At 37.2% G+C, this 27,561-nt stretch overlaps 1 protein-coding gene across 1 annotated transcript in view; it reads right to left on the bottom strand.

Annotated features, from left to right (window-relative positions):
• Positions 1–27,561, bottom strand: part of LOC150078990 (patj homolog) — a 946,782-nt gene that overhangs the window by 417,164 nt on the left and 502,057 nt on the right. Inside the window, exon 10 of the mRNA XM_090382912.1 lies at positions 11,513–11,604. Coding sequence (XP_090239038.1) covers positions 11,513–11,604 — 92 coding nt within the window. The remainder of the gene's footprint in view (positions 1–11,512; positions 11,605–27,561) is intronic.

Below are 27,561 nucleotides of genomic sequence, written 5' to 3'. Positions count from 1 at the left end.
AAAAAAGCTGTTCTTTACAATCAAATTCATAATGCCATAAAATACAGCACTTCACAAGATGACTTATCCACTGAACTACAATATCTGACAAAAAAGTTTAGGGCTAGGAACTACCCACTTCATCTAATTCAACATATTATTTCCATTGCAAAAAGTAACACTAACAATTCAACCAAACACATCACAAAAGCAAATACACGTATCATCCTTCCCTATCATAGTGATCTCGCAGGACAGTTCCGTCGAGTGTTCGCGGGTACAAATATTACACTCATATTTTCCACATACAACAAACTCGGATCCTTATTCAATACATATAAAGAAACATACAAATACCCGACAAGTGATATGAACAACATTGTATATTTGATCAAATGCCAACAAAATTGCAACAGCTGCTATATTGGAAGCACTACAACTAAGTTCGGTTCCACAAAAACCTCTAATACACGAGCATATTATCACTATAACAGTTTCAGAACAGGACAATCTAGCACCGAGCTCACATTAAGCGCCCATACCCACAACCACAACCCCCTAGTTGACTCTGCCATTACCATAGTAAAACTTAAAAGCAGTCACAAAATTCTCCAATACGAAGCCCTCGTCATAGAATGGTTCCGTCACCACTCTAAACTAAACATTATAAATTCGAAACTACCCTTCACCCTTTCCCCGGTCTGGAATCTCACACACTTGAGATTCCCATGTGTCTCAAAGAGCATCACGAGAGCATAGAAATTCTTTTAAATTACAGCACACGTTCGTTTCTTCACTCAACCTTGCCAACTGAAGATGTTTTTAACTAACGAAAGTCTATCGTTATGACTATTGGCTTCATCTGTTTCACACATCTTAGAGTTTTTAATTAATTTATTCTTCATGACAACCAGGGACAGAGTTGTGCAATTCTGCTTCCTTGCACATATTTTAATCCCGTTTTAAATTCATTTATTCTCATACCGTAAACTTAACAATTTTTAAATCACCCAAACCCCAAAAAATTTAATCATCAATTCACCCAATAACAATTGCAGATCGTCTAAGGTGAGTACCATATATTAAACTTTTTGCTATTGTAACTTAAAATATATATAAATAAAATCCTACATCAAATTATTAATCCTCTATAAGAATTTGTAAGTTGTTCTTCCTTAAGACTATTCAAACAACCTACTTCTATAAACCAGATGAAAGTTTGTGACAACAATCCACTACCTGCTGGATGAAGACAAATCTGTACACATCTATCCTGCAACCATAATTCCTCAATTTGAATTTATGTCCCATCATGTGTTGTCTGAGCAAGAGAAAGGATGCTATCAGATCTTTTTTCATCCTCTATGCACACTGATTGTAGTAGCACATGGTATATTATTCTGGGATTACTGCTACCCATATGGAGTACATTGCATTTGCCAATATTAAACTTCAGTTGCACTTCTCAGCCCACTGACTGCATTCTCTGATTACTGTCATTAACATCATCCAGTCTTCATCAATATTATCAACAGTAGCATTCAAATCTTCCGCCATTGTTATTGATATAGCAGAGAGAGATGGTTCCACAAAACTTGTAGCAGTGTAATCACTATCAGCAGAGGATTACAAATTATAAATTATAGCACTACTTACGTGATTTAATAATTTAATTTATCATAAAGTATGACAGTAATATTCATAGAGCTTTTAGAATCGGTGATTTCACATAGATAGCTAGCGTGAGAGTTCGAACCAAGTTAGGGGCAACAGAGAACTAAATTGATTATCTATTATAACTACTTAGATTTTACAAATGTAATTTAACTGAATATATATAAAGACAGATTTTACAAACATAGCGTTACAACTTAATACATATAAGTTGATAGGAGATACAAAATTCATATAACATAACTCGGTTGGTTGGAGATAAAACTCGATACTGAAATATATATTTATATAGCGTTATAACTGCATTGGGATATAAGTTAGTGTTATATTTTTAATTGAAACTGAATCGAAATCATGCCTCGCACCAGAGCAGCAAAGCAAAAGACTCAAGCTAGTGGGAGTGCTGTGGCTCAGAGGTGAACTAAGGTGGGTGGTTGTCCTCTGAATCACAGCCTTTTGAAATGTACTGCTTATCTGATGTTTTTGGAGCATGCAGGAACAGGACATGATATTGCCAAGGGGAATGTCTTTGTGTGGGCTCTATGTAATGAGTGTGAGGAAATCAGGAGCCAACTCAGCGTTGTTATGGGCCTATGTGAGAGCTTGAAGAATAGGGTAGATACCATTGAAAGATTTAAAATGAGGGGTCCATCAAGCACTCAGCTGGCCACATCAACACCATAGCTCACACTTGAACATTAAGCAACACAGCAGCAATCCCCAAGGCAGAATGCGCTGGTCCCACAGGAACTAGTTGTCGGTGACTATTATCAGGGGAAACAGGGAATGTATTGTGCAAGAACATAAGTGGAACAGGAGCAAGGTATGTCTGCCAGGGCAAAGATTGATGGCATTGTAGAGCAGATATCTTTTAAGGGCACAAAAGGAGATATTGTTGTACACATTGGCACTAATGATATTAAGAGTAGGAGACTGGCGGTATTACTTAAAAAGTACAGGTGAATGTTCAAATGAGCAGTAGGCTCGAAAACAAGGTGCAGGGGATTTCAGAGACTGCTGGGAGTAATTGCAGAACAAGTAAATACATGGGCTGTGTTAGGGTAGCTAAGAATACAAACATGTGTAACTGGTGAGTATGGGCTTGGCACATCCAGGGTCCTGAGCTGGATATCATCATTCTTCTCTTTCTTGGTGATTCCCTTCTACTTTTGACTCTCTCTCTCTCTCTCTCTCTCTCTCTCTCTCTCTCTCTCTCTCTCTCTCTCTCTCTCTCTCTCTCTCTCTCTCTCTCTCTCTCTCTCAAGGTAACTCGGGAACTTTTTTTTTTTTTTTTTTCCTGGTGCAGCATAAGCCTCAGGCTTCCTTGCACCATATGGCTATTAATAATAATAATACTTGCATGTACACTAATGGTACGAGTTTGGTAAATAAACATGTCACACAAATATAAGGAATGCAAAATTGGAATTTTGGGGAGTACAATGTGTACAGGAAGGATAGACATGATAGGAAGGGAGGAGGGGGTTATACTATTAGTTAAAAAACACAAAATCTAAGGAAGTGCAGTCAGTTGAAATGGGTAGACAGTGCAGTCTCGAGTCAGTTTGGTGTGATATAAGCACTGGAAAGCAAAATTGACAGTAGGAATGTGTTATAGGCCAAATGACTCTGAGTATAATGAATAACTGAACAGAGAAATAGAATGGCCCATTAAATCAGATTGTCTTATAATGGGGGATTTTAATTTCCCAGATACTGACTGGAACTTGTGCTTTGGTCACTCACACACTAACAAGGCTTTTGTGGATTTATTGGGCAATTGTTTTCTACAGCGGCATGTTCGGGAGGCAACTAGAAGGAGTAACACTCTTGAGCTGATTATCAGTAGTGATTCTTCATGCATTAAGAATCTGCAGATAAATGAACCACTAGTTGGCAGTGATCACAGCGTGCTGATGTGGGATTTACTCAAAGACGTAACTACTATTAGGGGTAAAGCGAAGGGTTCTTGCTTTCATAAAGATGATTACAGTTATCTTAGACAGTTTTTAAATTCTATACAGTTGGACCAATTGATGATGTTACCAACAGCAAATTCTAAATGGGAAGCATTCAAAGAATTAATCTTGGATGCTACTAGGCTATTCATACCAACTAAGAAATATTGTTCAAATTTAGGCCTAAATGGATATCAGATGAACTAATGAGACATGTGCCAAAGAAGAAAAATGAATGGGATATATATAAGTTAACAGGTGACACAGAAGACTATGGTAGATATAAGCTGGTCTGTAATCAAGTCACAAAGGAGGTTAGGCAGGCAAAAGCAGATAACGAAAATCTTTGGCAAAGGATGCAAAGAAAAACAGCAAAGAGTTCTTTACTTATGTAAACTCTAAAAGGAAAAGGATGAATCAGATTGGTCTATTTGATATCAATGGTTCAACTGTTGATAATCCTGCTCAGGTAGCTAACAAACCGAACGAGTATTCTGCATCTATATTTATACACGAGGAGTTGTTTGGGGGGGGGGATGCCAAAAGTGTATTGAACTCTGGCAGTGAGCTAAATGATTTTGTAATAACTAAGAGCAAAGTGGAGGAGACATTGTTGAAGATAAATGTAAGAAAGGCAGCTGAGGTGGATGAGATCTATCCGTTATATTAAAGGAGGAAGTAAGCAAACCCTTAGCCATAATTATGAGAGCTTCCTTGGACTTGGGGGAAGTAGCCATGGACTGGAAATGTGCAAATGTGACCCCAATTCATAAACGAGGATCAAGGGGTGACACAAGTAATTACAGACCTGTTAGTTTAACTTCTGTTGCAGGGAAATTAATGGAGGCACTGGTTAAAGAAGCACTGCAGGATTATCTGGACAAGACCAGTTATAGTTCACACACAGCATGGGTTTGTTAAGGGGAAGTCTTATCTAACAAATCTGGGAAAAGGCAAAACTCCTTTATCAACACTTTAGCGAAACTGGTGCATTGGCGGGATAAGTTTTTTTTTGCTAGCAAAGGCGCTGGTTTGAAAATAAATATTACATTTAATATTAAATTGTTTCTTATTTTCATTTCGATGCCATATGCTTGCATTTCACTATGTACTGTCTATGTACCTAGTCATATTATGAAGGTACATACGTAGACAAAATTTTAGACTAGTTTTTCTTATATATTTCATACTTTGGAACGGAACCCCTTTATTACTATGGGAGCTATTACTCAGTATTCACGACATTTCTCAGGCATGTAACCCCCGCTATTCGCAGGGGTTTACTGTACAGCACAATTTTGTTTAATAGCATTCTTGAATAGTTTTTACTTAGAGCACTGGTTACACCTTAATCAAGTTGTTTGTTTGTTATTTGGTTTTTAGGAGCATTAGCAACTAAGGCCATATTGCTCCGGGAAATGCGGTGGTCATTCCTTGACCTTTCCGCATCCTCCGTATTTGGTGGTGACGGGCTCGAACCCCGGTCTAATCAAGAAGCGTGTGCTACGTACTGCTGCTCCTTCCCACCTGGCTACGGAGGTGCCTCCTTAATCAAGTGGATGACGAACTGATATCATGGGAAATCTAGGCTTTTCCAATGACTGAGAGAGGATGTTGCTCTGTGCCAGACATGTTTGCTGCTAGGAGAATGGTAACAATCTATAGTTTTTCCTTTTTGCACCATTATACTTCTCACTTTTAAATATAAGCAGTTTATCTAGTAGCAACTGAAAAAAAAGTCCAATTATGTCAACATTTACAATGTCCTTCTGGTTGTATGTCAACAAAACATTTTTTAAATGATTCTCCTTCAATTCTTTCTCAGCTTCAGTGTTGTCAGTTGCACTTTCACTGCACAGTTTTGAAATACAGCTCATAACAACATATTCCAAAACACACAATATCTGCATCCTCATCATCAGCAGCAGCAGCATTGTCTTCAAAAGCCATATTTTCCTCAAATAACATATATCCTCAATTTTCTACACTATTATCAGAATATCCTTTCTGATTAACACAGGAAGAAGCATGCAAAGCTTCACTGCATTTTTGCATAACAAGTCTAAACCATGCATCAGAACACTTGAAATCTTCAATATTGAATATTGGGATGCACAAATGAATACAACCACTGTTTTTTAAAGATAATCATCATTGGGAACATTTTTGCATCATTATTAGCTATTCCAAGATAATGATACTTCATATTTTGTACTCTGATCATACTCATTGCAGCAGATTTCACTAAACTTTCAATCTTTCAGAATAGTGAATAATGAACACTTAGGGATGTTAGTTATATATATATATACACAGGGGAATTACTTCAGACCTCAAAGTAATCTACCAAACTGTGCTCTTTCAGTGGCAGAGTGCTTTAAAAGGGAATTATGAAGGTGTGCAACAGCAGATGATTAATTTTAGCAGTCAGGCTAGGCTAAGTTATTAAAAAAATAACATGCAAGTTTTAATCCTTGATAAGCATCCTCGAATGAAAACTTTTTTTCTCAATCACAACAGGTTCGTCTTATCACTAATCCACACCTTATCACTAATCATCACTAATCTTATCACATCTTATAAAACCTTAATTTTGTCTGCAATTGAAAAATCTCCCCACTTTGTAGGGTTCATATATTGATAAACATACATACAGTCTAAACGTAAGTATAATAAAATGAACTTCTAGTCAAAGTTATCCTCTCATCAGTGATTGATTTCTTACAATCAGACTGCAAGGTTCTCGTTAGCTTCAATGAGAAGCTTGCAGGAATTTGCATTTCAAAATGTAAGTTCTTACATTTTGAAATGAAAATATTTTAATAAAAATATGAAAGCAAACAAGGTCGAGTGGTATAAAAAAAAAAAGAAACATTTTGGGTCGTTTTTAAAATTTTGTTTTTCATTCAAGGTTATTATAATGAATGTAAAATAGCACTAGGTTTATGGAAAACTGGCTAGACCCACCATCCATATTGGTTATTATAACATGCTGGGACATTAAAAAGAGGGTTACTATAAAGAACTTCAACTGTATCATTAAAATCATAACATTAGCAGGTAGTGACTGCAATCAAGAAATGGATATGGTCCAAGGAAATTTCAGTGAGCAGAGGCAAGGTCAGAAGCAAATGAAACTTCTCTGCTTAGCTTTTCTTTACAAGAAAACGCAAAGCAGAGAGTTACACTTTTGGTGTAGGGGCAAGTCAACAGTGGGCTGTAGAAGCAGCCCCAGGTCTATCAGCACCCTGTGCAAGTTTTTTTGGTGTGCCCTCTCAAACTTGAAATTTACAGCAAATCAGTGAATTTTTGGGGCATTTTGTGCCCCCTAAATTTTGGCACCGTGTTCGGAGGAACTGCTCAATCATGACTTAAGCCAGCCCTGGTGGGTTGAGAGACTCACTGGCCAACTGGGGCTACAATATCACCTGCTAGATTATGATTTTTCAGTATAATATGTTAAAAAATAATTATAATGGAATCCACAAACATATCTGTTCCAGTGGTAAAGTATCACAAAAGAAGGATGCCAAAATAGATAAGATACTTAACAGTTTTTATACAGCTCAAGATGGTTATTGCATAACACGGCAACTCCTGGATATACCAGTGACTCAGAATGATATATAAGGAAAGCATATGAGACATATAAGCTAGTGTTATAGTTAGATGTCACATTGTCGGCTTGTAGATTCACATAACTGCTGATAACCTACACCATCCAGAGTCAACCACAAGTGATGTTATCACAAAGCAAAAGGGCAATTGTACCACCACTTTCTATCAAAGATACACAAACATCTCCGAAGTTCACACCAATTGTCCAGAGGGTACTTGTTAGAGTGGTACAAAAATCTTGTCAGACATCCATGAAAAACATCAAATCAGAGTTTAAGGCATCAACTTGTTGAGGGTCTGTGCACACTATGAAACTGCACAAACTCTGTGTTCATGGGAGAACAGTAGTGTATTAGTTAAACATCACCAACCACAATCAGCAGTTTTGCTTCACATGATGTAATTAATTAGCCCACATAACAGGAAATAAATTTTTGAGTAATGAATCTCATGACATCCTATTTCAATCAGAGGAGTGAATGTGGATGATGTCTGCTGGCATTCCAGCAGACATCATCCACATCAGCAGACATTCCTGCTGGGTGTGGGACTGTTTCTCATTGTATGGCTGTTGTTGTTAATTTGTTTTTAGGAACATTAGCAACTAAGGCCATATTGCTCCGGGGATAGGTGGTGGTCATTCCCTGACCTTTCCGCATCCTCTGTATTTGGTGGTCACGGGCTTGAACCCTGGTATCAAGAAACGTGTGCTACACTCTGCTGCTCCTGCCCACCTGGCTACAGAGCATGGTATGACCTAATGCCTCTTAATTGTATAAGGAACCATGAATACCGATACCATCTTTAACATTTTGGACAATTGGCAATTCATCGGTACAGACCCAATGTTGTTTCAACAAGATAATGCTGCATGCAACACCACCACCAGTGCTCTTTGAGAATGGTTCATGGACACGAATGTACTAAAGCTAGAATGGCCAGCACAGAGTCCAACTCAGAGTCCTATGAGATGAATGGAAACAGATTAGGGCCAGATCAACATGTTCCCACATTGGTAGCTCAACTGGTCACTGTTCTACAGCAGGGAGGAATATATTCATTACAGTCTATTTTTTTGTTGGGAGAAATCTGATTTGGGGGGGGGGTATGTATCGTGGCCACTATAAACCATACAGTGTTTTCCCCAGAACCTATCAAATGAGTGCACCACCCAGTGAATTTAACTGACCACCTGGCTAAAATTTAAGCGATTTTAGCCAGGTAGTACTGCTCATTGATCTCTATCAATATTAATTTGAACATACTATGCGATCGAGGTCAATGTGACAGGAGCATATAATAATGTTAAATTATGCAATTAAGTTTTGCTCTGGACTGCTTAAGACACATTTATAAATAGTGGCAGCTCGTGACTCTGATGTATGTTGTTGTTGTTATTTGGTTTTTAGGAGCATTAGCAACTAAGGCCATATTGCTTTCTGCATCCTCCGTATTTGGTGGTCACGGGCTCAAACCCCGGTCTAATCAAGAAGCTTGTGCTACGCACTGCTGCTCCTGCCCACTTGGCTATGGAGGTGCCATCTGATGTATGGGGGTGCTGCTTCTTAAAGTTACATTAAATTGCCTTGGTTATAAGACATGTAGCCATAAACAGTAATAATAATAATAATAAGCAAGTTAAAAATACTACAAAACATTAATTGGACAACACTTACCATTAACAGACCTTGAAATTTTATTTAAAAATAAAATTCATTCTTCACTTTTTATTTATTGAAAATAGATAAAAACTTTTTTCATTCAAGTTTGGTGCACTGTTTGCCAAGCTTTTCTCTATTGAAAGCATTGTTTGAGCATTTAGCCTTTCCTGATTCGCAGTGATTCTTAAAAATGTTTTTATTCTTTTTAATGCCGAATGGCAGTGCATGGGATGTGAAGTAGTCATCGGAATGGTCAAAAGAATTTTTATGAGTTTTGTAAGTTCACCAGGAACTTCGGCTAAATTATTTTCTGAGATAAATTTCAGCAAGTCAATTAATTTGCAATAATTGTGTAGATCAAAAAATTTTTTATTGGCAACCCACTGACCAGACATTGACTCAACCACTGGAAGCAAAATCCACATTTTGTCTAGTGCACAGTTCCGCTTACAGTTAAATTTCAAAGTTGAAAATGATTTCATGTTTTTATTCATTTATGATTGAAATGATTACTAGAAATGGTTGTTTTCCCATGAACCAAAGGCCTCAGGCTATGGTTGGGCCTGGATGGCCCAGGCTCTGTTCAATACTTGTATTTAATCAGTATTTCCCAAACTGGGGTCTGCTGGACCCTCTGGAACTGTTCAAATTTCTTCGTTCTATGTATAGCAAATTGATGATAAAGTTATTATTATATATTAATGTAAAAATAAGAATAAAGTCGAGTCGTTTTAAACTCTGAATTTTCTTTTCAGAAAACCATGTTCATATACACACACATAAATATATACATATGCAGGTAGCCCTTGATTTACGTCGGGGTTAGGTTCCTGGGGAAGGGGGGGGGGACAGGAGCAAATGGAACCCTTTATATAATGAAGTCAATAGGAAATCACAGGGTTAGGTTCCGGGCACCAAAAATTTTACCTACCACTTTGCATCGATTGTTTTATTTTATTAGCATTCTTCATAGTTGTACTAATAGTCTATGGAAGCATATTCATAGCCCTACACACACACATTAGGGTGGCTTTCATTAGATTCAGTCCTCTGAATATTGCACTAGGATTCAATTAACTACTTTTACCAGACATGGCGTGTCTTTATTCTATTAAATTAAAAACTTTATAACACAATTTATTAATAAGACAATTAATAAAAAAAAATGTTAGTGTAATAAATTTCCAACACGTGTAAATAGTGTAAACAACAACCAACTGAATGCTTGAATGCATGGACCTTTACTACCCACATCCACGAGTGGTTACTTTGAGAGTGGGAATCTTTCTTGTCTCTGATACAAATGCGCTAATTGCTGATTGACTCAGATTGTCCTAAATCGCATGAACATAGCACAATCGCATAATACATATCACAATATGGTGCCGATAAATTCTGTCTGACGATTTTAAACTTTCAATTAATAAAAAAAAATTGCAAAAATAAATAAATAAAAATGCTGTTGTCGTTAGTGATTGGTGCTATTGTGAATCGGCACAAACTGGACCAGCACAAAATGAAGGCTACCTGTATATACAGAGATCTGCAAATGTATTTTTGAATTTAAAGGGGTTTGTACACTTTTTTGCTTTTGAAAGGGTCCGTAGATCTCAGTAGTTTGGGAACCACTGTATTAAATAAAGTTATTATTTTATTTATTTATTATTGGAAATAGAGGACGAGTACACTATATACAGGACCTATATAAAAATATTCATTGCGTTGCATTGTCCTTCCCAAAATTTCATATAATTCGGTGACTCCATATTTATATTTAAAAAGCTGGGGGTGCTGCAGTTCCGCAGTACCTACTAGCAAGCTGCCCCTGTTTATAAATAACAGAAAATTTTATAATACTGCAAAGTATTACACTTCCCCACCTGGCTACTTCATAATGCCACACCTGGCTGGTAAAATTTTCTGGGGAGAACACTGACGCAGGAGTCAGAGGTAGACCAACATTATTGAAGTAAGTGACAGTGAGGTTAATATTAAACCAACATGCACCCGAATACTTTTTAGCTAAGCTAAGATATCTATCTCACAAGTACTTCTCAGAGCTAAGACGAGGGAGAAGAAGTTCTAATCACAAAAGAATTCAAAAAGGAAAACAGTTTTAGGTTTCACATGTGTGGAGTCCTTACTTTATTCTGGCTGCATATATTGCTATATTGCCTTCCCCCGAGTGAGTGCTAGTTGTCTCTAGTTTTATTTATTATTATTATTATTTCTCTTCGTTAATTTTCTTATGTTTATTCAGGCTGTTTCATTACAGAATAATTGCAGGTAGCAGGAAAGCCTCATAAGGCAAGAAGTAAATATTCCATTATGATTATCATTTATAATCGATAATCTCAGGTTATATTTATTTTTTGCCCAAGTCTAACCAAAATGAAAGCATCAGTGATATTCATGATGGGGGGGCACAAATTCAGTTATCATTTGGGGATCACAGTACCACCAAGACTGAGACACTCTGCTCTAATCAATGACTAAGGATAGCAAACACAGCAAGTTTCATACAAAAAAAACAAAGGAAAATTAATCTATTATTTTAAAGACAAGAATTTTTTCCGAAATGTTGATTTTTAAACTGTTTATACATAAATAAGACTGGCATACCTCGATAATCTGGTCATTCACCTTGATTTTTTTACACATGTCAGCAGCACTACCTTTTGCTATACTCTTCACAAAGATGCCAGATATTTCTTCTGTTTGAGGAGAAAATAAGTAGTTCGGAATGAAAATTCTGCATTAAAAATATATCTTAGGAAGTTTCAGTTAGCAATCCACACTGAATAATAATGAATACTAACCAGGGTGTTATGGCAGGTCACCTGACAAGTGACCCTTAAAAATAAATCCTGAGTTAAACATCAGTTAGTGAAAAAAAAATCAAATTTTTGTAGCTTCCTAATATACACAAAATTTTATTGAAATCATCTATGAAGTGACTTTTCATGGTTTTCACAAGTAACTGAGGGCAAGAGCCTATCAGGTGATCCACCACCTTTAACAACTATTACCATGCCATGTCAGCTGACAAGTGACCTGCCACAAAGTTTCAAATGTTTGTTTATAGTTTCAGGTTGTTTCTACTCTCCCACTATTTCAATAAATCTATAATCTATACACTTACTGCAATTGTTTTTGAAAGATTTATTGTTTTCACGTAGTAAAGTCAGAACGTGCAACACCCAATATTCTCTCAAGATCGCTACTACTCTACACAAATCAACATGTGTGATTTAAAATTTCAAGACGTACTATGCAGCATGGCAAATTTAAAATAAATTTTGAAAGCATTTGAAAATGGAAGTGAATAATAGCTGTGTGTGTGTGTGTGTGTGTGTGTGTGTGTGTGTGTGTGTGTGTGTGTGTGTGTGTGTGTGTGTGTGTGTGTGTGTGTGTGTGTGTGTGTGAGAGAGAGAGAGAGAGAGAGAGAGATTTTTAAAAGTATTTGTACAGATAATAAATATACTTGTTGCAAGCACACGTTTAAAATTGAGAGCTACTGGCTTTTCTGACTTTGGTTTCAATCGAGGATTGAAAACCATGTGATTGAGTTAATCTAGATTGGAAAGGGCAGAAAGATTTTTGGCTTTCTTCTCACTATTACTGAATTAATCAGCCCCCAGTGAAGGCTCCATGATAAAAATATCTGGTTTTACTTCTGTCAAATTGGAGCAAAATGTTCTAAGAATATGGTAGTTTCCCCTCTAAGCTGATTTAAAAACTGAAGTCATATTTGTATTCAAGAAAATGAACTGCTTTTGAACTGCTGTAAAATGGAAGCAACTAACAGATGTTTATATTTTATGTTTAAAAAAATTTTTTTTGTTGTTGTTGGTTGTATTTTTGAAAATAAAATGTAATAAAACAGCATTTTTCAAAGATTATTTTTTATTAAAAATAAAAAACATATATACAATAAATATTGTAATAGATTAAGAAAGAACGAAGGTTGGCACTAGGGCCTGTGGCACCTGAGACAAAACCATGTAATGGCACTTAATTCTTATCGTATCTTAACGATATGAATTGCATATATATATGCAGTAGTGCATCTAGCTGGGCTTATTTTAGTGGCACCTGTGGCAAGTGTCACGTTTGCACACCCCTAATGCTAGCCCTGATGCCACTACCAACAGGATAATTAATATGCGGTGGTCATTCCCTGACCTTTCCACATCCTCCGTATTTGGTGGTGACGGGCTCGAACCCCGGTCTAATCAAGAAGCGTGTGCTATGCACTGCTGCCCCTTCCCACCTGGCTACGGAGGTGCCCCAAGCCCGAGGCGGGATTCGAACCCGCGACCTTTGGGTTGCTAGGCAGGCACTTTTCCCACCTGGCTAGCCCGGTCGGCCCTGCTTCGGAAACGTCATTCAGCAACCGATACAAAGAGCAGGAAAAGAAGTCAGCATAGGGCGTCGGATGAGAACTTAATAAAAATAAAAATTTGGAATATTCTACAAAAACTTTATTATGAAATTATTTTTACTTATTTTTTTTATATACTTGAATAATCAATTTATGCTTAATAAACTGTTAATATACTCAATTTCTTGTTTTTATTCTTAAAAAAAAAAAAAAAAAAAAAAAATTACTACTAAAGTAACAATATCCGGGGGGGGGGGGGGGGGGGGGGAGATTAGAGTACTTTTCATATCCTTTTAATTTTCAATTTTTCCCGATAGCAAAGAATGAGTACCGGCACCTATTTTTTTTTTTTATTATTTTTTTTTTTTTTTTTTTTACAAAAAAAGCACTGGTCCTCGGTATATCAGGAACAAGTCCAAAGGAATAGTCCCGCACTCCAAGCAACTTGAGTTTTGCTTGGAACCTCACCAACACAGCACGATGAAACCAAGTGCCTGCTGCATATGTTGTCATGGGGAGAAATACTGCCTTATAATATAATAAGAGAGTCTTGCGGGATAAACCCCAGTCAGACTTAGAAACAAGAATAACAGCTCCAGAGAACTTTTTCACTTTAGTTCCTAAATATGTTAGATGTTGAAAAAATGAGAGTTTATAATCTATAACTATTCCCAGATATTTAGCTTCAGATGTCATTGGTAGCTGAATACCATTTAACTTTATTTGTGGAGGTCGACCAGGGTCCAATTTGCTTTTAAAAAGCATCATTTTAGTTTTATGCGGATTAATAGTTAACTTGTAGTTTTGTGCCCAGAGATGCAAATCAGTCAATACAATATCAGCATTATGTTCAAGACTACTCCTCGAACTCCCAGCCACTATAATTGTTAAATCATCAGCAAAGGCTATCGTCCTACAATTGGAAAAAGAGCGAGCTAAACAATTTTGCAAGACAAGGTTCCATATGAAAGGACCTAAGACTGAACCTTGGGGACAACCACGATAAACCTGCTTTTTAATATAAAAGGTTTTAGATTTAACAATTACATATCTGTCACTAAAATAACTTCCAAACAATTTATATAATTCTTGAGAACATCCAGCTATCCTCAACTGAACAAGAGCAGCCTCCCACCATACTGCGTTAAAGGCACCTGAAAATCCACAAAAATGGCCAATTCATACTTTGAAGCAGAACTCTCGATGTGTGTTCGGAAGTCCACTAAAGCATCCTCTGCTGACTTTCCAGATGTAAACCCATATTGTTTATTTGAAATCATTCCACGCTGCTCTATTAACTGCCTAATGCGCAGAACCATCAAACTTTCCAGTAACTTGCCAAGGTTAGCTAGAAGGGCTATTGGCCGATAGGATCCAAGATCTGAGAGGGGCTTACTAGGCTTTTTGATTAGCTTCAATAAAGCTACTTTCCAATCTGGTGGAAAATATCCATCTGCAAGACATTTGTTATATAGTAATAGTAACAACCGCGGAAACAATTTATAAAACTGTGTTATAAATTCATTCTCTATCAAATCATATCCTGGACCTTAAAATTTAATTTTCCAATTACGCATGCTAATTCATTAATTGTAAATGGCTCCGTAGTTATCTGAGTTGCATGTAAAGAATTTTCTCTCTTAGTGAAGTCTGATTTGCCGTATCTTCCAAGGAATCATCTTGTGGGAATAGTTTATCAATTATAGCTACCATGGAATCCACCCATCCTATTGTTTCTTTCGAACTTGTACGCACAGTATTAAAAACATCCAACTTGTGTAACTTGTCTCTTGTAATTTTATACAACAGACCCCATGGATTCGAATTCCCCGACTCTTGGACGAATAATTTCCATGTTTCCCTCTTACGAATTGTTATTGCTCTTCTGTAATCATTTCTCAGTGCTATGTACTCTTGATGTAATCTAGCAACTTCACTGGGAGACCAGTGACGATGCTGCTGAAATTGCCTCCTAGCACGATGTACAGATCTACGTTGCAACGCTAAATCTCGAGACCAACACGGACATGATTTAGTAGAACTTATCTTTTTCTAGCAGACTTATAGGCCGCCTTTGAAATAGAATCTTGAATATACCTAACTACAACCAATGCAGGTAGGTTTATTAATTCTTGTTGTTTATGCGTCGGAAAATCCATGCAGACAGAATCCTCAAACATTGACCAGGTTATTGTTTTAAGTGAAAATCTAATTAGTTCCGGAATTTGATCCTGTACATTCTGGGATGGCTGTACACTATCAACGTAGAATGAAATAGCCCGGTGATCACTAGAAGTCCAGTCCGAAAATACCCGCCAGTCGTACAAGCAGTTCCCCTGTTTGTACGACTGGGGGAATTTCCCCTATTCTTGTGCAGCACTCGCAACTGTGCTCGCTGAATTGATTGAATCAAAAAAGAAATGTTCGATGATCATGTAAATTGAATTATTTATTGTATTTATTCAATTTTTTATCTCATGCGCAGGAAAAATTACAAAAGCTTGCAATTTAAAAAAAAAAAATTTCAAAATTATAAACATACAAAAAAAGAGAGGAGAACAGGCATAATGTGTCAGTAAGTTTTACCTCTCGAGCATCGTTACCAGAATCGACGTCTTCAGCTGATAAGTACGCCGCTGTGGAGGTTGAGGGCTGTGGAGATTTAGAAGGGGTCGGCCGCTCAACCTCACGAAAGAACATATTATGGATGACTGGACGGTGCAGCAGTGGTAGCACACGCTTCTTGATTAGACCGGGGTTCGAGCCCGTGACCACCAAATACGGAGGATGCGGAAAGGTCAGGGAATGACCACCGCATATCCCCGGAGCAATATGGCCTTAGTTGCTAATGCTCCTAAAAACCAAATAACAACAACTGGACGGGGCCTTTTTTCTTTTCTTCGTAGATTTCTTTGTAGCAAGCAAGCATATCATTCACCCCTCTGTTAACTTTTAATAATCGTTCGCTGCCAGGATCCATCTTCTCAAACTTCGCCATTGCCGATGCAATTTTACGAAATGCCATTGCCATCTCTCTGGTGATGAAGCGTCTCGGCTCCTCATTTGGTTCATCTTGAGCTTCGTCAGCATTTTCTTATTTCACTTTCGCTGCTTGCAGGTCAGTAAGTTTTTCGTTAGAGAAATTCCTTCTCTTCTTCCTCTATTAACTCCTCCACGTCTTTGGCATCAATCTCCAACTGAAGTAGCTATGCAACTTTTACAATGTTATCTGTAACCTCTTCATATGATTCGTCTTTTTCAAACCCCTCGAAGCCTTTTACGTGCGGTGGGCATATTTTCTTCCATGCGCCATTTAAACAACTTTTAGTAATTTCCGCCCAGGCCTTATTAATGTTTAAGATGGCGTGGTAAGTATTGTAATAGTTCCAAAAGTATCTTAATGTAAAATTTTTCTCATCATCTTTTGCAGACAATGCCTGAGCAAATATGCGTAAATAGTATGCTCTTAAATTCGAAATAACACCCTGATCCATAGGTTGGATGAGTGAAGTCGTGTTTGGAAGTAGAGATATGACTCTATCGTTCGAATTGAAATAATCTAGATGCGTAGGATGTCCAGGAGCATTATCTAATAGAAGCAAAAATCTTGAAAGGAACGTCGTTGTCTTTACAATATTTTTCAACCTCGGGAATGAACAGCATTTAAACCAATCCTCAAAGAGAGATATTGTTATCCATGCTCTCTGTTTCGATCGAAAATGCACGGGTAGGGTGGCTTTATTGATGCCCTTAAATGCGCGAGGATTTCCAGAATGGTACACAAGCAGTGGTTTTAATCTGTAATCTCCCGCTGCATTAGCCCCAAGCAAGAGCGTGGCACTATCTTTCGAAGCCTTGAAACCTGGCATTGTCTTTTCCTCTTTGGCAATGTATGTACGATCCGGCATTTTTTTCCAATACAGAGCAGTCTCGTCAACTTTAAAAATTTGCTGCGTTGAATAGCCGCCTTCATCAATAATGTTTTTTCAACACATCACAAAATTTCTCTGCAGCTTCAGAATCGGCACTGGCGACTTCACCGCATACTTTAACGTTGTGGAAACCTGCGCGATGCTTGATGCCGGTAAACCACCCGTTGCTTGCCACGAACTTAAATAAATAAATAAATTTTCTGTTTATACTCCGGGACGACCAAACAGTCAGAGGAGTTAACAAAATAGACAGAATACAAAAAACAGCACCGTATTCAGCAGTCACGGGCTTCAACCCCGGTCACTCAAGGCACGTGTACTTATGCACCCGCGCGCATGACCACTAGGCTACGGCGCCGATTAATACGGCGAACCCCAACTTGGGTTGGGGTTCGCCGTGTTAATCCTTAATATCTTCATAAATACTTGTTGCTTTTGCTTGAATGGTGATTAGACTCAGGGGAAATCGCTTCTGAATCTGATTTTCGATCCATATTATTAACAGCTGTTCCATCTTCTATACAGCAACTGAACGCTGTTTTGTGATCACTGTTGATCTTAAGTGCGTAGATCCTTTGACATGTTCTTTTATACGCGCACTGTCCTTTAAAATAGTATTCATTCAATAGTATTCATTGAAGGAGCGAGACTTAATTCCCTTGCAATAGATGACAAACTTTGGCCTACTTCGTACTTCTTAATCATTTTCATCTTCATTTCTAAATCAATTTTGTTTCGTTTCCTGGCACTACCACCACTTGCACTTTCCGTTGATCCCTTTCCTTTCATCATTGTAATACGTAAATAGGAATGAAGAGAAGATTCTGAATTTTTTTTTTTTATATGATTGAAGATTTCAGTGAAGGGGAACACATTTCACCATAATAATGTAAAAATCCACACAATTGCAGTTATCAGTATTATCGCAAATGCAATAAGATCGAGTTCACTACCCATTTATAATTTCTTGCACTAACAGAAAAGCCCAATAAACCGGAAAGTGAAAATTGTTTTATGGTCGTGACCTCCAGAAATGTGCTTTAGAAAAAATATCACAAAGGCGTTCAAAATTAATTCTTATAACGGGAACATATGATAAGGATGAAAAGGTAGTGCAATTTCCATTATAAATAAATATACTCCGGGACGACCAAACGGTCAGAGGAGTTCACAAGATAGACAGAATACAAGAAACAGCACCGTATTCAGTAGTGACGGGCTTGAACCCCGGTCACTCAAGGCACGTGTACTTATGCACCCGCGCGCCTGACCACTAGGCTACCTTTTAGAGAGATAAATAGCTTAGTAATATAGCGAAATTTTAAACTTTCAAGGACTTGGAACGAATTACAAAAAAAAAAAAAAAAAAAAAAGTGTTATTGGTTCACATTAGGATATTTTCACAATACCTCCATATCCCTGCAGATGCAAAACACGTTTTCATATTTTTTTCAGTTTGCACCGGCCGGCAAAAACTTACGTAAAGTCGAATTTGTGTAAGTCGAGTATTACGTAAGTCGGGGAGTTCCTGTAGTTAGTTCTTAGCCCTGTTTCATTTACTATCTGCAGCCTATTTGTCGTTATAGTTTCTTCTATTATCTCATCGTGTCTGTTCTCACTACTTCTACACAGGTTAGAATTAGCGTTGGTATCAATAGCGAATAGAGTACTGTGCTCCCAACTTCTTGTATACTCGCTCAACATAGTTTAAATACGAGACCGGTTCATCTCCGAATTGGCAGTGTAGTGTCGCTAAATAAAATTTTCCAACAGTCTACACAGACGTCATGTAAATAACCCAGTTCTGATGCAATCTGTAACCACTTACCCTCTGTTCCTTACAGTAGTAGCCGCATGATTGTTTTGGCCACTTTGTATTATCTAGCAACTGGGGATAAAACCAGCACATTTTTTCGGGAGTTTACATACCCGTATTTCCCCATGTATAAGACGCACCTTAATTTTGGAGCCCGAAATTTAAAAAAAAAAAAAAAAATGTGTTACATAAAGTTATTGAACTCAAGTTTTATTCATCATAAAATTCATACAACTCATCACTGTCAAAACTCCCATCCATTAGCTTGTTCTCATCTGTGTCTGGTGACGAATCACTGTCTTCATATATTGCCTCGCCCTCAGTTCCATTTATGGCATTTGAAATGCCACACTTCTTAAATGATTTGACAACGATCTCAATCTTGATATTATCCCAGGATCTTTTCATCCAGGTACAAACTTTTCCTATGGTTAGTTTCTTCACTCTTCCTGCTGGTGTCAAATTGTCCCCAGAAGACTTCATCCATTGGTTCCATTCGTCTCTCATGGCAGCTTTGAAGGGTTTGTTAATGCTGACATCAAGTGGTTGGAGCTGGGATGTCAAGCCTCCAGGTATGACGGCAAGTTTTGTTTTTTGCTCTGCAGCAATCTTCTTTGTATTTTTTGTTGTGTGCCCTGAACTGATTAAGCACCAATAGGGCAGGTTTGCGTAAGAGCCCACCTGGTCTCCTGCTCCAAACTTTCTCAAACCAGATCTTCATCCCATCCTGATCCATCCAACCCTTGTCATGAGCATGGACAATCACTCCTTGAGGAATGTCTTCTTTTGGCATTGTTTTGCGTTTGAAAATCAGCATAGGAAGGCAGCTTGGTTCCGTCGGCACAACAAGGTAGAACAACTGTATAATGGCTCTTTTCATGTCCACTTGTCTTCACAGTTACAGGTTTCACTCCCTTCTTATCAACAGTTCTGTTACTTGAGACATCAAATTGAAGGGGGACTTTGTCCATATTTGCAATCTGTCCCAACTGAAACTGATGTGTCTTCCGACATTGAATGACAAAACGATGAAATTCAAGGACATTCTGCTCATAGTTTTCAGGCATCTTTTGGGCAAGTCTGGTGCGTGTACGCATGCTTAGTCCATTCCGTTTCACGAACCTAAAGCACCAATTGCGTCCTCCTTTGAAATTAGTAACTAACTTCTTTTTCATCAGCAATTCTTCTTGCCTCATGCTTGAACCATCTTTGTGGACACAGGAATTCCAGTTGCCTTTTGCTCTTCAATTCCGTCTCTAAATCAGGCCATTTTGCTGACTTGCCTCTCATGGCCTTCTGCCGTGGCGTTTTCAGTAGGGGTTCTTCTTCCCGTAGCCAGTCTCGGATTGTTTTCTCAGTTGGAGGAGGACCAAACTTACGTTCAGCAGTACGATTTCCATTCATTTTTGGAAACTGGATCACTTTTAACTTGAATTCAGCACTGTACGAAAATCTTTCCTGAGCCATTTCTGGGCAAAATGTAACCTAATATACCGGTAACAAGTGCGAAACAATGAGCGCAAAGACAAGCGGTAAATGCAAGTAAAAAAAAATCGACAACCATTGTATAAGACGCACCCAGTTTTTAGACCCCAAATTTTTCGAAAAAAGGTGCATTTTATACATGGGGAAATACGGTATATATATTATTATTATTTTTAAATAAGTAGTTTCCGTTTCCATTTATAGTGACATTTCACGCAATTCGGCCTTGATGTTATCAAGGAAGTGCCTCTAATTCATGTTAATTGGCATTTATTCTAAATTATTTTAGGAGCGTTTTCCTCTGACAACACCCTTATTCTTAATTTATTCCCTTACTTAATTCAGTTATCCGTGACAGTATAGTGGTTTCGCCACCTGCCACTCGTTTTGACAGGTCTGCGCTCGAGTCTCGTCGTAGATAGGATGAATTTCTAAAGGTTTATTCAGTCGAGGCTGTAATTAGCTGATTTCAGATGGGGGAAGAAGGGTTTCTCCGTGAGTTATTGCGGGTTTTTCAGTCCGCACACAACATGCAAATCGGTCCGTGAACACATTTGTGCAGACACACGGTGCAATATGGTCTAAGTCGCTGATGCTTCTAAAACAGCTTCCCTTTATTTTTGTTGTTACAGTTATGTTAGTGGTTTTCTTTGTATTCGCTTCTTTTTTCTTACATATTCTATTTGCATTATATTCTGGCAATCCCCAGGGGCTCACATCTGGTGACTATGGGCTTGGCACACCCAGGGTCCTGAGCTGGATATCATCATTCATCTCTTTCTTGGTGATTCCCTTCTACTTCTGATTCTTCTCTCTCTCTCTCTCTCTTGCAGCATAAGCCTCAGGCTTCCTTGCACCATATGGCTAATAATAATAATAATAATAATAATAATCACTGCATAAAAACGTAAAAAGTACAGTCTGCTCAGTTTTATTTTGTATTGGTATTATTATCAGTAGGGAATGAAAATTTTGCATGAAAAATAAATCTTAGAAAGTTTCAGTTTGCAATCCACATTGAATAATAATAAACATTATTATTCAATTAAACATTAACCAATATCATGCAAGAAACAGCTTGTACAGCATGGCCATTTAATAATAATAATAATACCACCAGAAAAAAAAAAAAGTTCCAGATTCTAAAGGATCTGCTGATTCCAAAAAATGTCTCTATCATATTTCCACTGAAAGATATACTGAAAATTTTTGAATTAAATGAACAATCAATTTCAAATATGTAATAATAAATATGCTGCTTAAAAATGACTTAAAAATGGCTAAATGACATAAAAAGGAGTGTAAAATCATCCCTTTTTATGAGTTATTAAATATTATTTGGTCATTAAATATAATTAAATTTATTTTTTATAGGTCAATAAATATTATTGGCCAATTCTATGTATGGGGTCAATAAAATGCAATTTCTTCCTCTGCTTGCACTCTCACAATGATGGGACTGTTAGTAACCATTGATATAACCCTCATGTGATCTTCCAATAACTTTGTGTAGTTGGAGAATCTAAGTGGTGGAACTCACGTTAGTCTCCAGAGCAAATCTTTGCAACCCTCTCTTTACTTCTATCATGAAGTGTGATTGATGCCTTTTGAGGTTATAATGGACATCATGGTGAGAACAAATCTTCTTTGCATTTCAAGGGTACAGCTCTAAAACAGTGTTTGCAGATCGGCCGCTAGATAATCCACAAGGCCAAACTTATTGGTAACTCTTTAGGAGGCTTCCAGATCAGCTAGTGTATAATTTCGCTGCCTCTGTTCTGCCAGATAGTGACCGGAGGAATTGTGAAGTGTGATTGATGCCTTTTGAGGTTATAATGGACATCATGGTGAGAACAAATCTTCTTTGCATTTCAAGGGTACAGCTCTAAAACAGTGTTTGCAGATCGGCCGCTAGATAATCCACAAGGCCAAACTTATTGGTAACTCTTTAGGAGGCTTCCAGATCAGCTAGTGTATAATTTCGCTGCCTCTGTTCTGCCAGATAGTGACCGGAGGAAGTCCGAATAGTGTGTATGAGGAGGACATTGTTGAGGCCATGTTATGTCAAGGACTGGGTATATTCTTGCCATGTGTATGCAATATCCAAAAATTTCATTACTTCAAACAGAATATCTTCCACACCTTTTCTTACTACTGAATACATCATGATTTGCCAAATTAATAGAACAAACTTATCTGTGAAAATATCTAAACCTCCCAGATACTTTCTTGTTCATTTCACAAATCAAGGGTTTAGTGTCAAACAATGCTAACTATAAAATCATTTCGTAGTTGATATTTTTGTAATTAACCAAAAAAAAAAAAAAAAGGTCATTTAACATTTTCTTGGTTTACTGGAAATGTCTTTACAGCCTAAGCTAACTTGTAAAGCACTAGACAGATACATTTCTATGACATGATGTGCAATATGATTTGTACAAAGTAAAATTAAAGTTATCACAAAAAGAAAAGAAAATTTTGTAGTTATTGTTTGACACTAAACAACCGAAATATGTGGTCTCAGTTCTCATCTCGGTGTCCATTTCCTCTCTGCAAGATAGTGTCAGTTGGAACCCCCATGCACTTTTCTGACAGAATAACAGATATCGGTTGATTCAACCACTGCTCATCTCAGTTGTCCAAAATATTAGCTATGTGATTCCTTATACAATCTCGAGTATGGATTCCGTCAGTGGATTGCCACTGATGATATTCTGGCTCATGTTACCCATCTATGGACAAATTCAATAGAAAAGTTTGGTGAAACTCAAGCAGTTGCTCTTGACATTTCAAAGGCTCGTGATCGTGTTTGGCATAAAGGTCTTCTAAATAAGATTCCATCCTATGGTTTGGCGACTGTTTTTGTAATTGGGTATCCAGTTTTCTCTCTAACAACTTACTGCGGGTGATGGTAGATTGCTGTCTTCTAACTTCCCCATTAATGCTGGTGTTCCCCAAGGTTCAGTTCTTTCTCCCACTCTTTTCCTCTTGTATATTAATGACCTTCTCCCACTGACTGGAAATCATATCCATAGTTTTGCTGATGATAGAACATTGCATTCCACTTTCCAGTTTGAGAAACATTACCCTGCGCAAACAGCTTCAACTCGCGAATATCCACTACTGCTTCCTTAAATGCCGATCTCCAGGTAATTCTCCAGTGGAGCGAAGATAACTTGGCTGATTCCAATCCTTCTAAAACTCCATCCTGTCCTCTGCATCTAAAAAACTGGGCTTTCTCTTTTTCTCTCAGCGTTACTTTTCTTCCAAGCAGCTGTTCACTCTGCACAAATCTGCCATACCATGGAATATTGTTCCCACAGCCGGGGCAGTGCCCCCAAAACCTCTCTCAGGCTTCTAGATTCCATTCAGAAAAGGGAAGTTAGGTTAATTAATGACTTATCTCTAACAGAGTCCCTCCACTCTTTATCTCATAGACGTTCTTTCTGCTGCATGCCTTTTTTTTTATAGATACTTCCATGGACAGTGCTCTTCTGAATTGGCTTCTATAATTCCTGCTGTCTCTTTCAAAGACATGCTGTTACCACTCAAAAGTCCTTTTACTGTCCAACTTCAAACTCACAGAACCAACTTTTCTTCTTCCTCATTTATTCGTTCAATTTCCGTTTTCTGGAACAACCGTCCTTCATATGTATTTCCTGAAAATTATTATCTACAGGAATTCAAGTGTAATGTCAACAAGTATCTTCTTTAATCTTTTTAACCATGAGCACGGTAATAAGTACTACAGGTTCTAATACCTCTCATGTTTGGGGTTTCATTAAAAAAAAAAAGCAATACAGATTAAGAATACCATACACCAAAACTCATCAGCTACCTTTCAAAACAATACATTTAATGATTTCACAATACATTACACTGTCCATCTGAAATAGTGTAATGTAAAATCTGAGACAGTGCATCCAGTTGGATGCACTGTCTCAGATTTTATGCGTTTCTTATTTAACAGCATAACCCCTCCTCCCTTCTTATCCTTTCTATACACATACAGACCAGTTAGTCTGACTTCAGTGGTAGAAAAATAACAATTAAGAGTCCAATCCAAGGACATTTAGAAAGAAATGGCAATCTTAAGGATTCACGGGAACCACATGAATGTTAAGGGAAATTGTGTTTAACTAACATGGTAAGCAATTTTGACACAGTTACTCATGAGCTGGATGTAGGAAGCAATTTCAACAGTTTATATGGATTTTAGCAAGGCCACTTGATGCAGTCCCTTCATGGGAGGTTACTGTATAAGCTGGAATATGGGATTATTGAAATGTTCTAGATTCTAAGACGGATCACAGGGTGGCAGCAGGATAGAAGACAGAATGTTGTAATTAATGGATATTCTTCACATTGGTATAATGTCAGCAGTGGAGTTTCGCCTCCACTGCTGACATTAGTAAAATTTCACCTCAAATTTTACAAAAATAAATAGAGTAGTAATAATAATAATAAAAATAAATAATATAATACACATTCCCTTCATAGCCATACCATCCTCACCTTTAGTTTTCTAAAATTTTATTTGAAACAAAGATAGTCTCCAAATTACATTGGACATGTGTTCTGATGAATGTAAATGTCTGTAAAACTACATAAATTAGACATGAAAGAGTTTTTTTGTAATGACTGACAAACACAAGAATTAAAATGAAACCTTTAATAAAATATAGTAGCTACATAAACATAATAAAACACTAAATAGAATAAAAGTAAATATAAATAAAGTAAAGATAAAACTAATAAGATGAATTAATAGGATTAAAATAAAATAACAAGATGCTTTCAAGGCAGAGTGCCCCTTTATCAACATAAAAGAATGCACAGCATGCAATAGCATAAAAAGCATAGGGTTCGTGTGATAGTTGCTGTCATGTTATAATAGCATCAGAATTTAAAAAATAATAATAAAGTAAATAAATAAATAAAATAAAGAAGAAAATGGTTAAATCAGGCATTGGCAACATGAAATGGCATGTAACAGGCAACCACCAGCACTCATGACATTGCAAGATTGTACACTCAATAGTTGGTATATGCAGATTCCTCTATTGTAATTCATAATGGGGCTTGCAGCAGAAATGCCTTTCAATGATGAACATTGGCAGAAGTCATGTGAGCAGTCAATAACTTAGGCATCACGGTGGGGATCAGGGTTGCATTGCTCACTCCAACAATAGTAGATTGATCAAAACTGGCCATGCAGATAACCCTCATGCTCTGCTATATGGTCTTCAAACCTCCTATTGATGGTCTCATTGATGTGACTTACCCAAACATTTAATAAAGAGCCACCTCACAGGAGATTGGATGGGTGACTTCACCCTGTTAATACTAAAGTTGAGTTTCTTGCCAGGGAGTTGCAGACACTGAATATGATGAGCACATAGAACCCTAGCAAGGTGCTCAGCAACACCTGGATACTGCGAAATGTACTTGAAAGACCAGACTATTATTATACGAGGACCAATTCAGATGGAAAGTGAAGTCACAAAGCCACCAGTTCATACTTATCAATAACATGGGAAGGGTAACTATACTCAACAAGATCTGGCCATACTCTAGAAATCTGATATTTCTATCCTTAATAGAACTGGAATGCATCCATGCTCAATTAAAAATAGCACAAACAGTGCTGGGTAAGTGCACAGGAGCATGTGTGGACACCCATAGTTAAACAGGTAAACTGGCCTGCACACATGGGTTCCCTGTAGATCCAAATGCGACTCTAAATGTTTCATCATAAAATCCAAAGGAAGGAAGGTTATTGTCCATTTCCAGTTGTACAGTGAACTGCACAAAGGTAGAGAAGGAGATGAGAAGATACTGGAGGAGCTGTACTTAGATTCAAGAACATGTTACAATTCAGCTCATCATGGCAATATTGGCTATGATGGAGCTGACAGGGACAAACATAACTATGCATTGAATTAATCATTAAATACACATGTTCCACCTTCATCACAATTTCTCTTAATCTTTTGAGGTTCGGGGTCTCTGGAGATTTTTCATTGTCACTAACGTCTCTTTCTTCAATATCCATTTGTGCCTGCAACTCAATCAATTTGAATCTTTGAAATATACTCAGATTAAGGCATTTTGACACACATAAAATATCCTATGTGAAATTTTCCTGCATTTTTTGGAAATATTCAGTCATAGATAAACTGCAGGCAAGTGTTCTCCAACAACCCTTCACAGTGGATCATCTGATATCTTTCCAGCTTTCCGCAATGTTCTTCACTGCTGTAAGGATATTATACTTTCTCCCTTCCAAAGTTGCTTAATAGTTGTTGCTTCCTTCCCATTAGTAGAAACAGCAGTCTGAAGCCATGGTTCCTCTCAAATAATACTGCTTAAAGGTGAAAATTACCTCTTCATCCATAGACTTTTCTTTTTCTCCCCACTAGTTCAGAGACACCACTTGGTTTTCTCTTTTCACTCACTGAACCACAAAACAACAATGCTTTCTACAAGTTACTACAGAAGTGCTTTTTTATGAAAACTGAATATTCATAACCAGAGAAACAAAGTGCTTGAAACTGCTGAAACAATACTGAAAGCAAAAGCAAAACCTTTGCTTTAGTTTTGCTTTCAGATTTACAAGGCGTAGATTCTAATTTTGTGAATAAGTAAATATATTTTCTGTTCATACTGCTTAATGATCACAAGAACCAGAGGAATATAAAATTACTACAGCTGTTTGCTAGAATAACATGTATGTACCATCAGATGCACATTAACCTGAAGTACGGTAAGTGAGCATTAAGTTTACTGTATGAACAATTTTCAACAGGCTCTATCTACTTAAATTTTAAAAATAATATATATATATCAATATCAAGGAATATCAATGTAAAAAAATAGTTACTTGTATAATTTAAATTAAAAGCATTTATATTATATAAATAATATAATGTTCATATAATATTTGCTCAATATTTTATTCAGAAGCAATACCTACAGATTGGATAATATGTGAAAATGTCACTCCTATTCACAGACAATAAAATAAGTAATTACAGATCTGTAAACTCGACTT

This window comes from Mastigoproctus giganteus, chromosome 10 (assembly GCF_048544385.1).
Source record: "Mastigoproctus giganteus isolate SK-2022 chromosome 10, ASM4854438v1, whole genome shotgun sequence".
NCBI classification, from domain to species: Eukaryota; Metazoa; Arthropoda; class Arachnida; order Uropygi; family Thelyphonidae; genus Mastigoproctus; species Mastigoproctus giganteus.
This window is presented reverse-complemented; position numbering and strand designations above follow the sequence as displayed.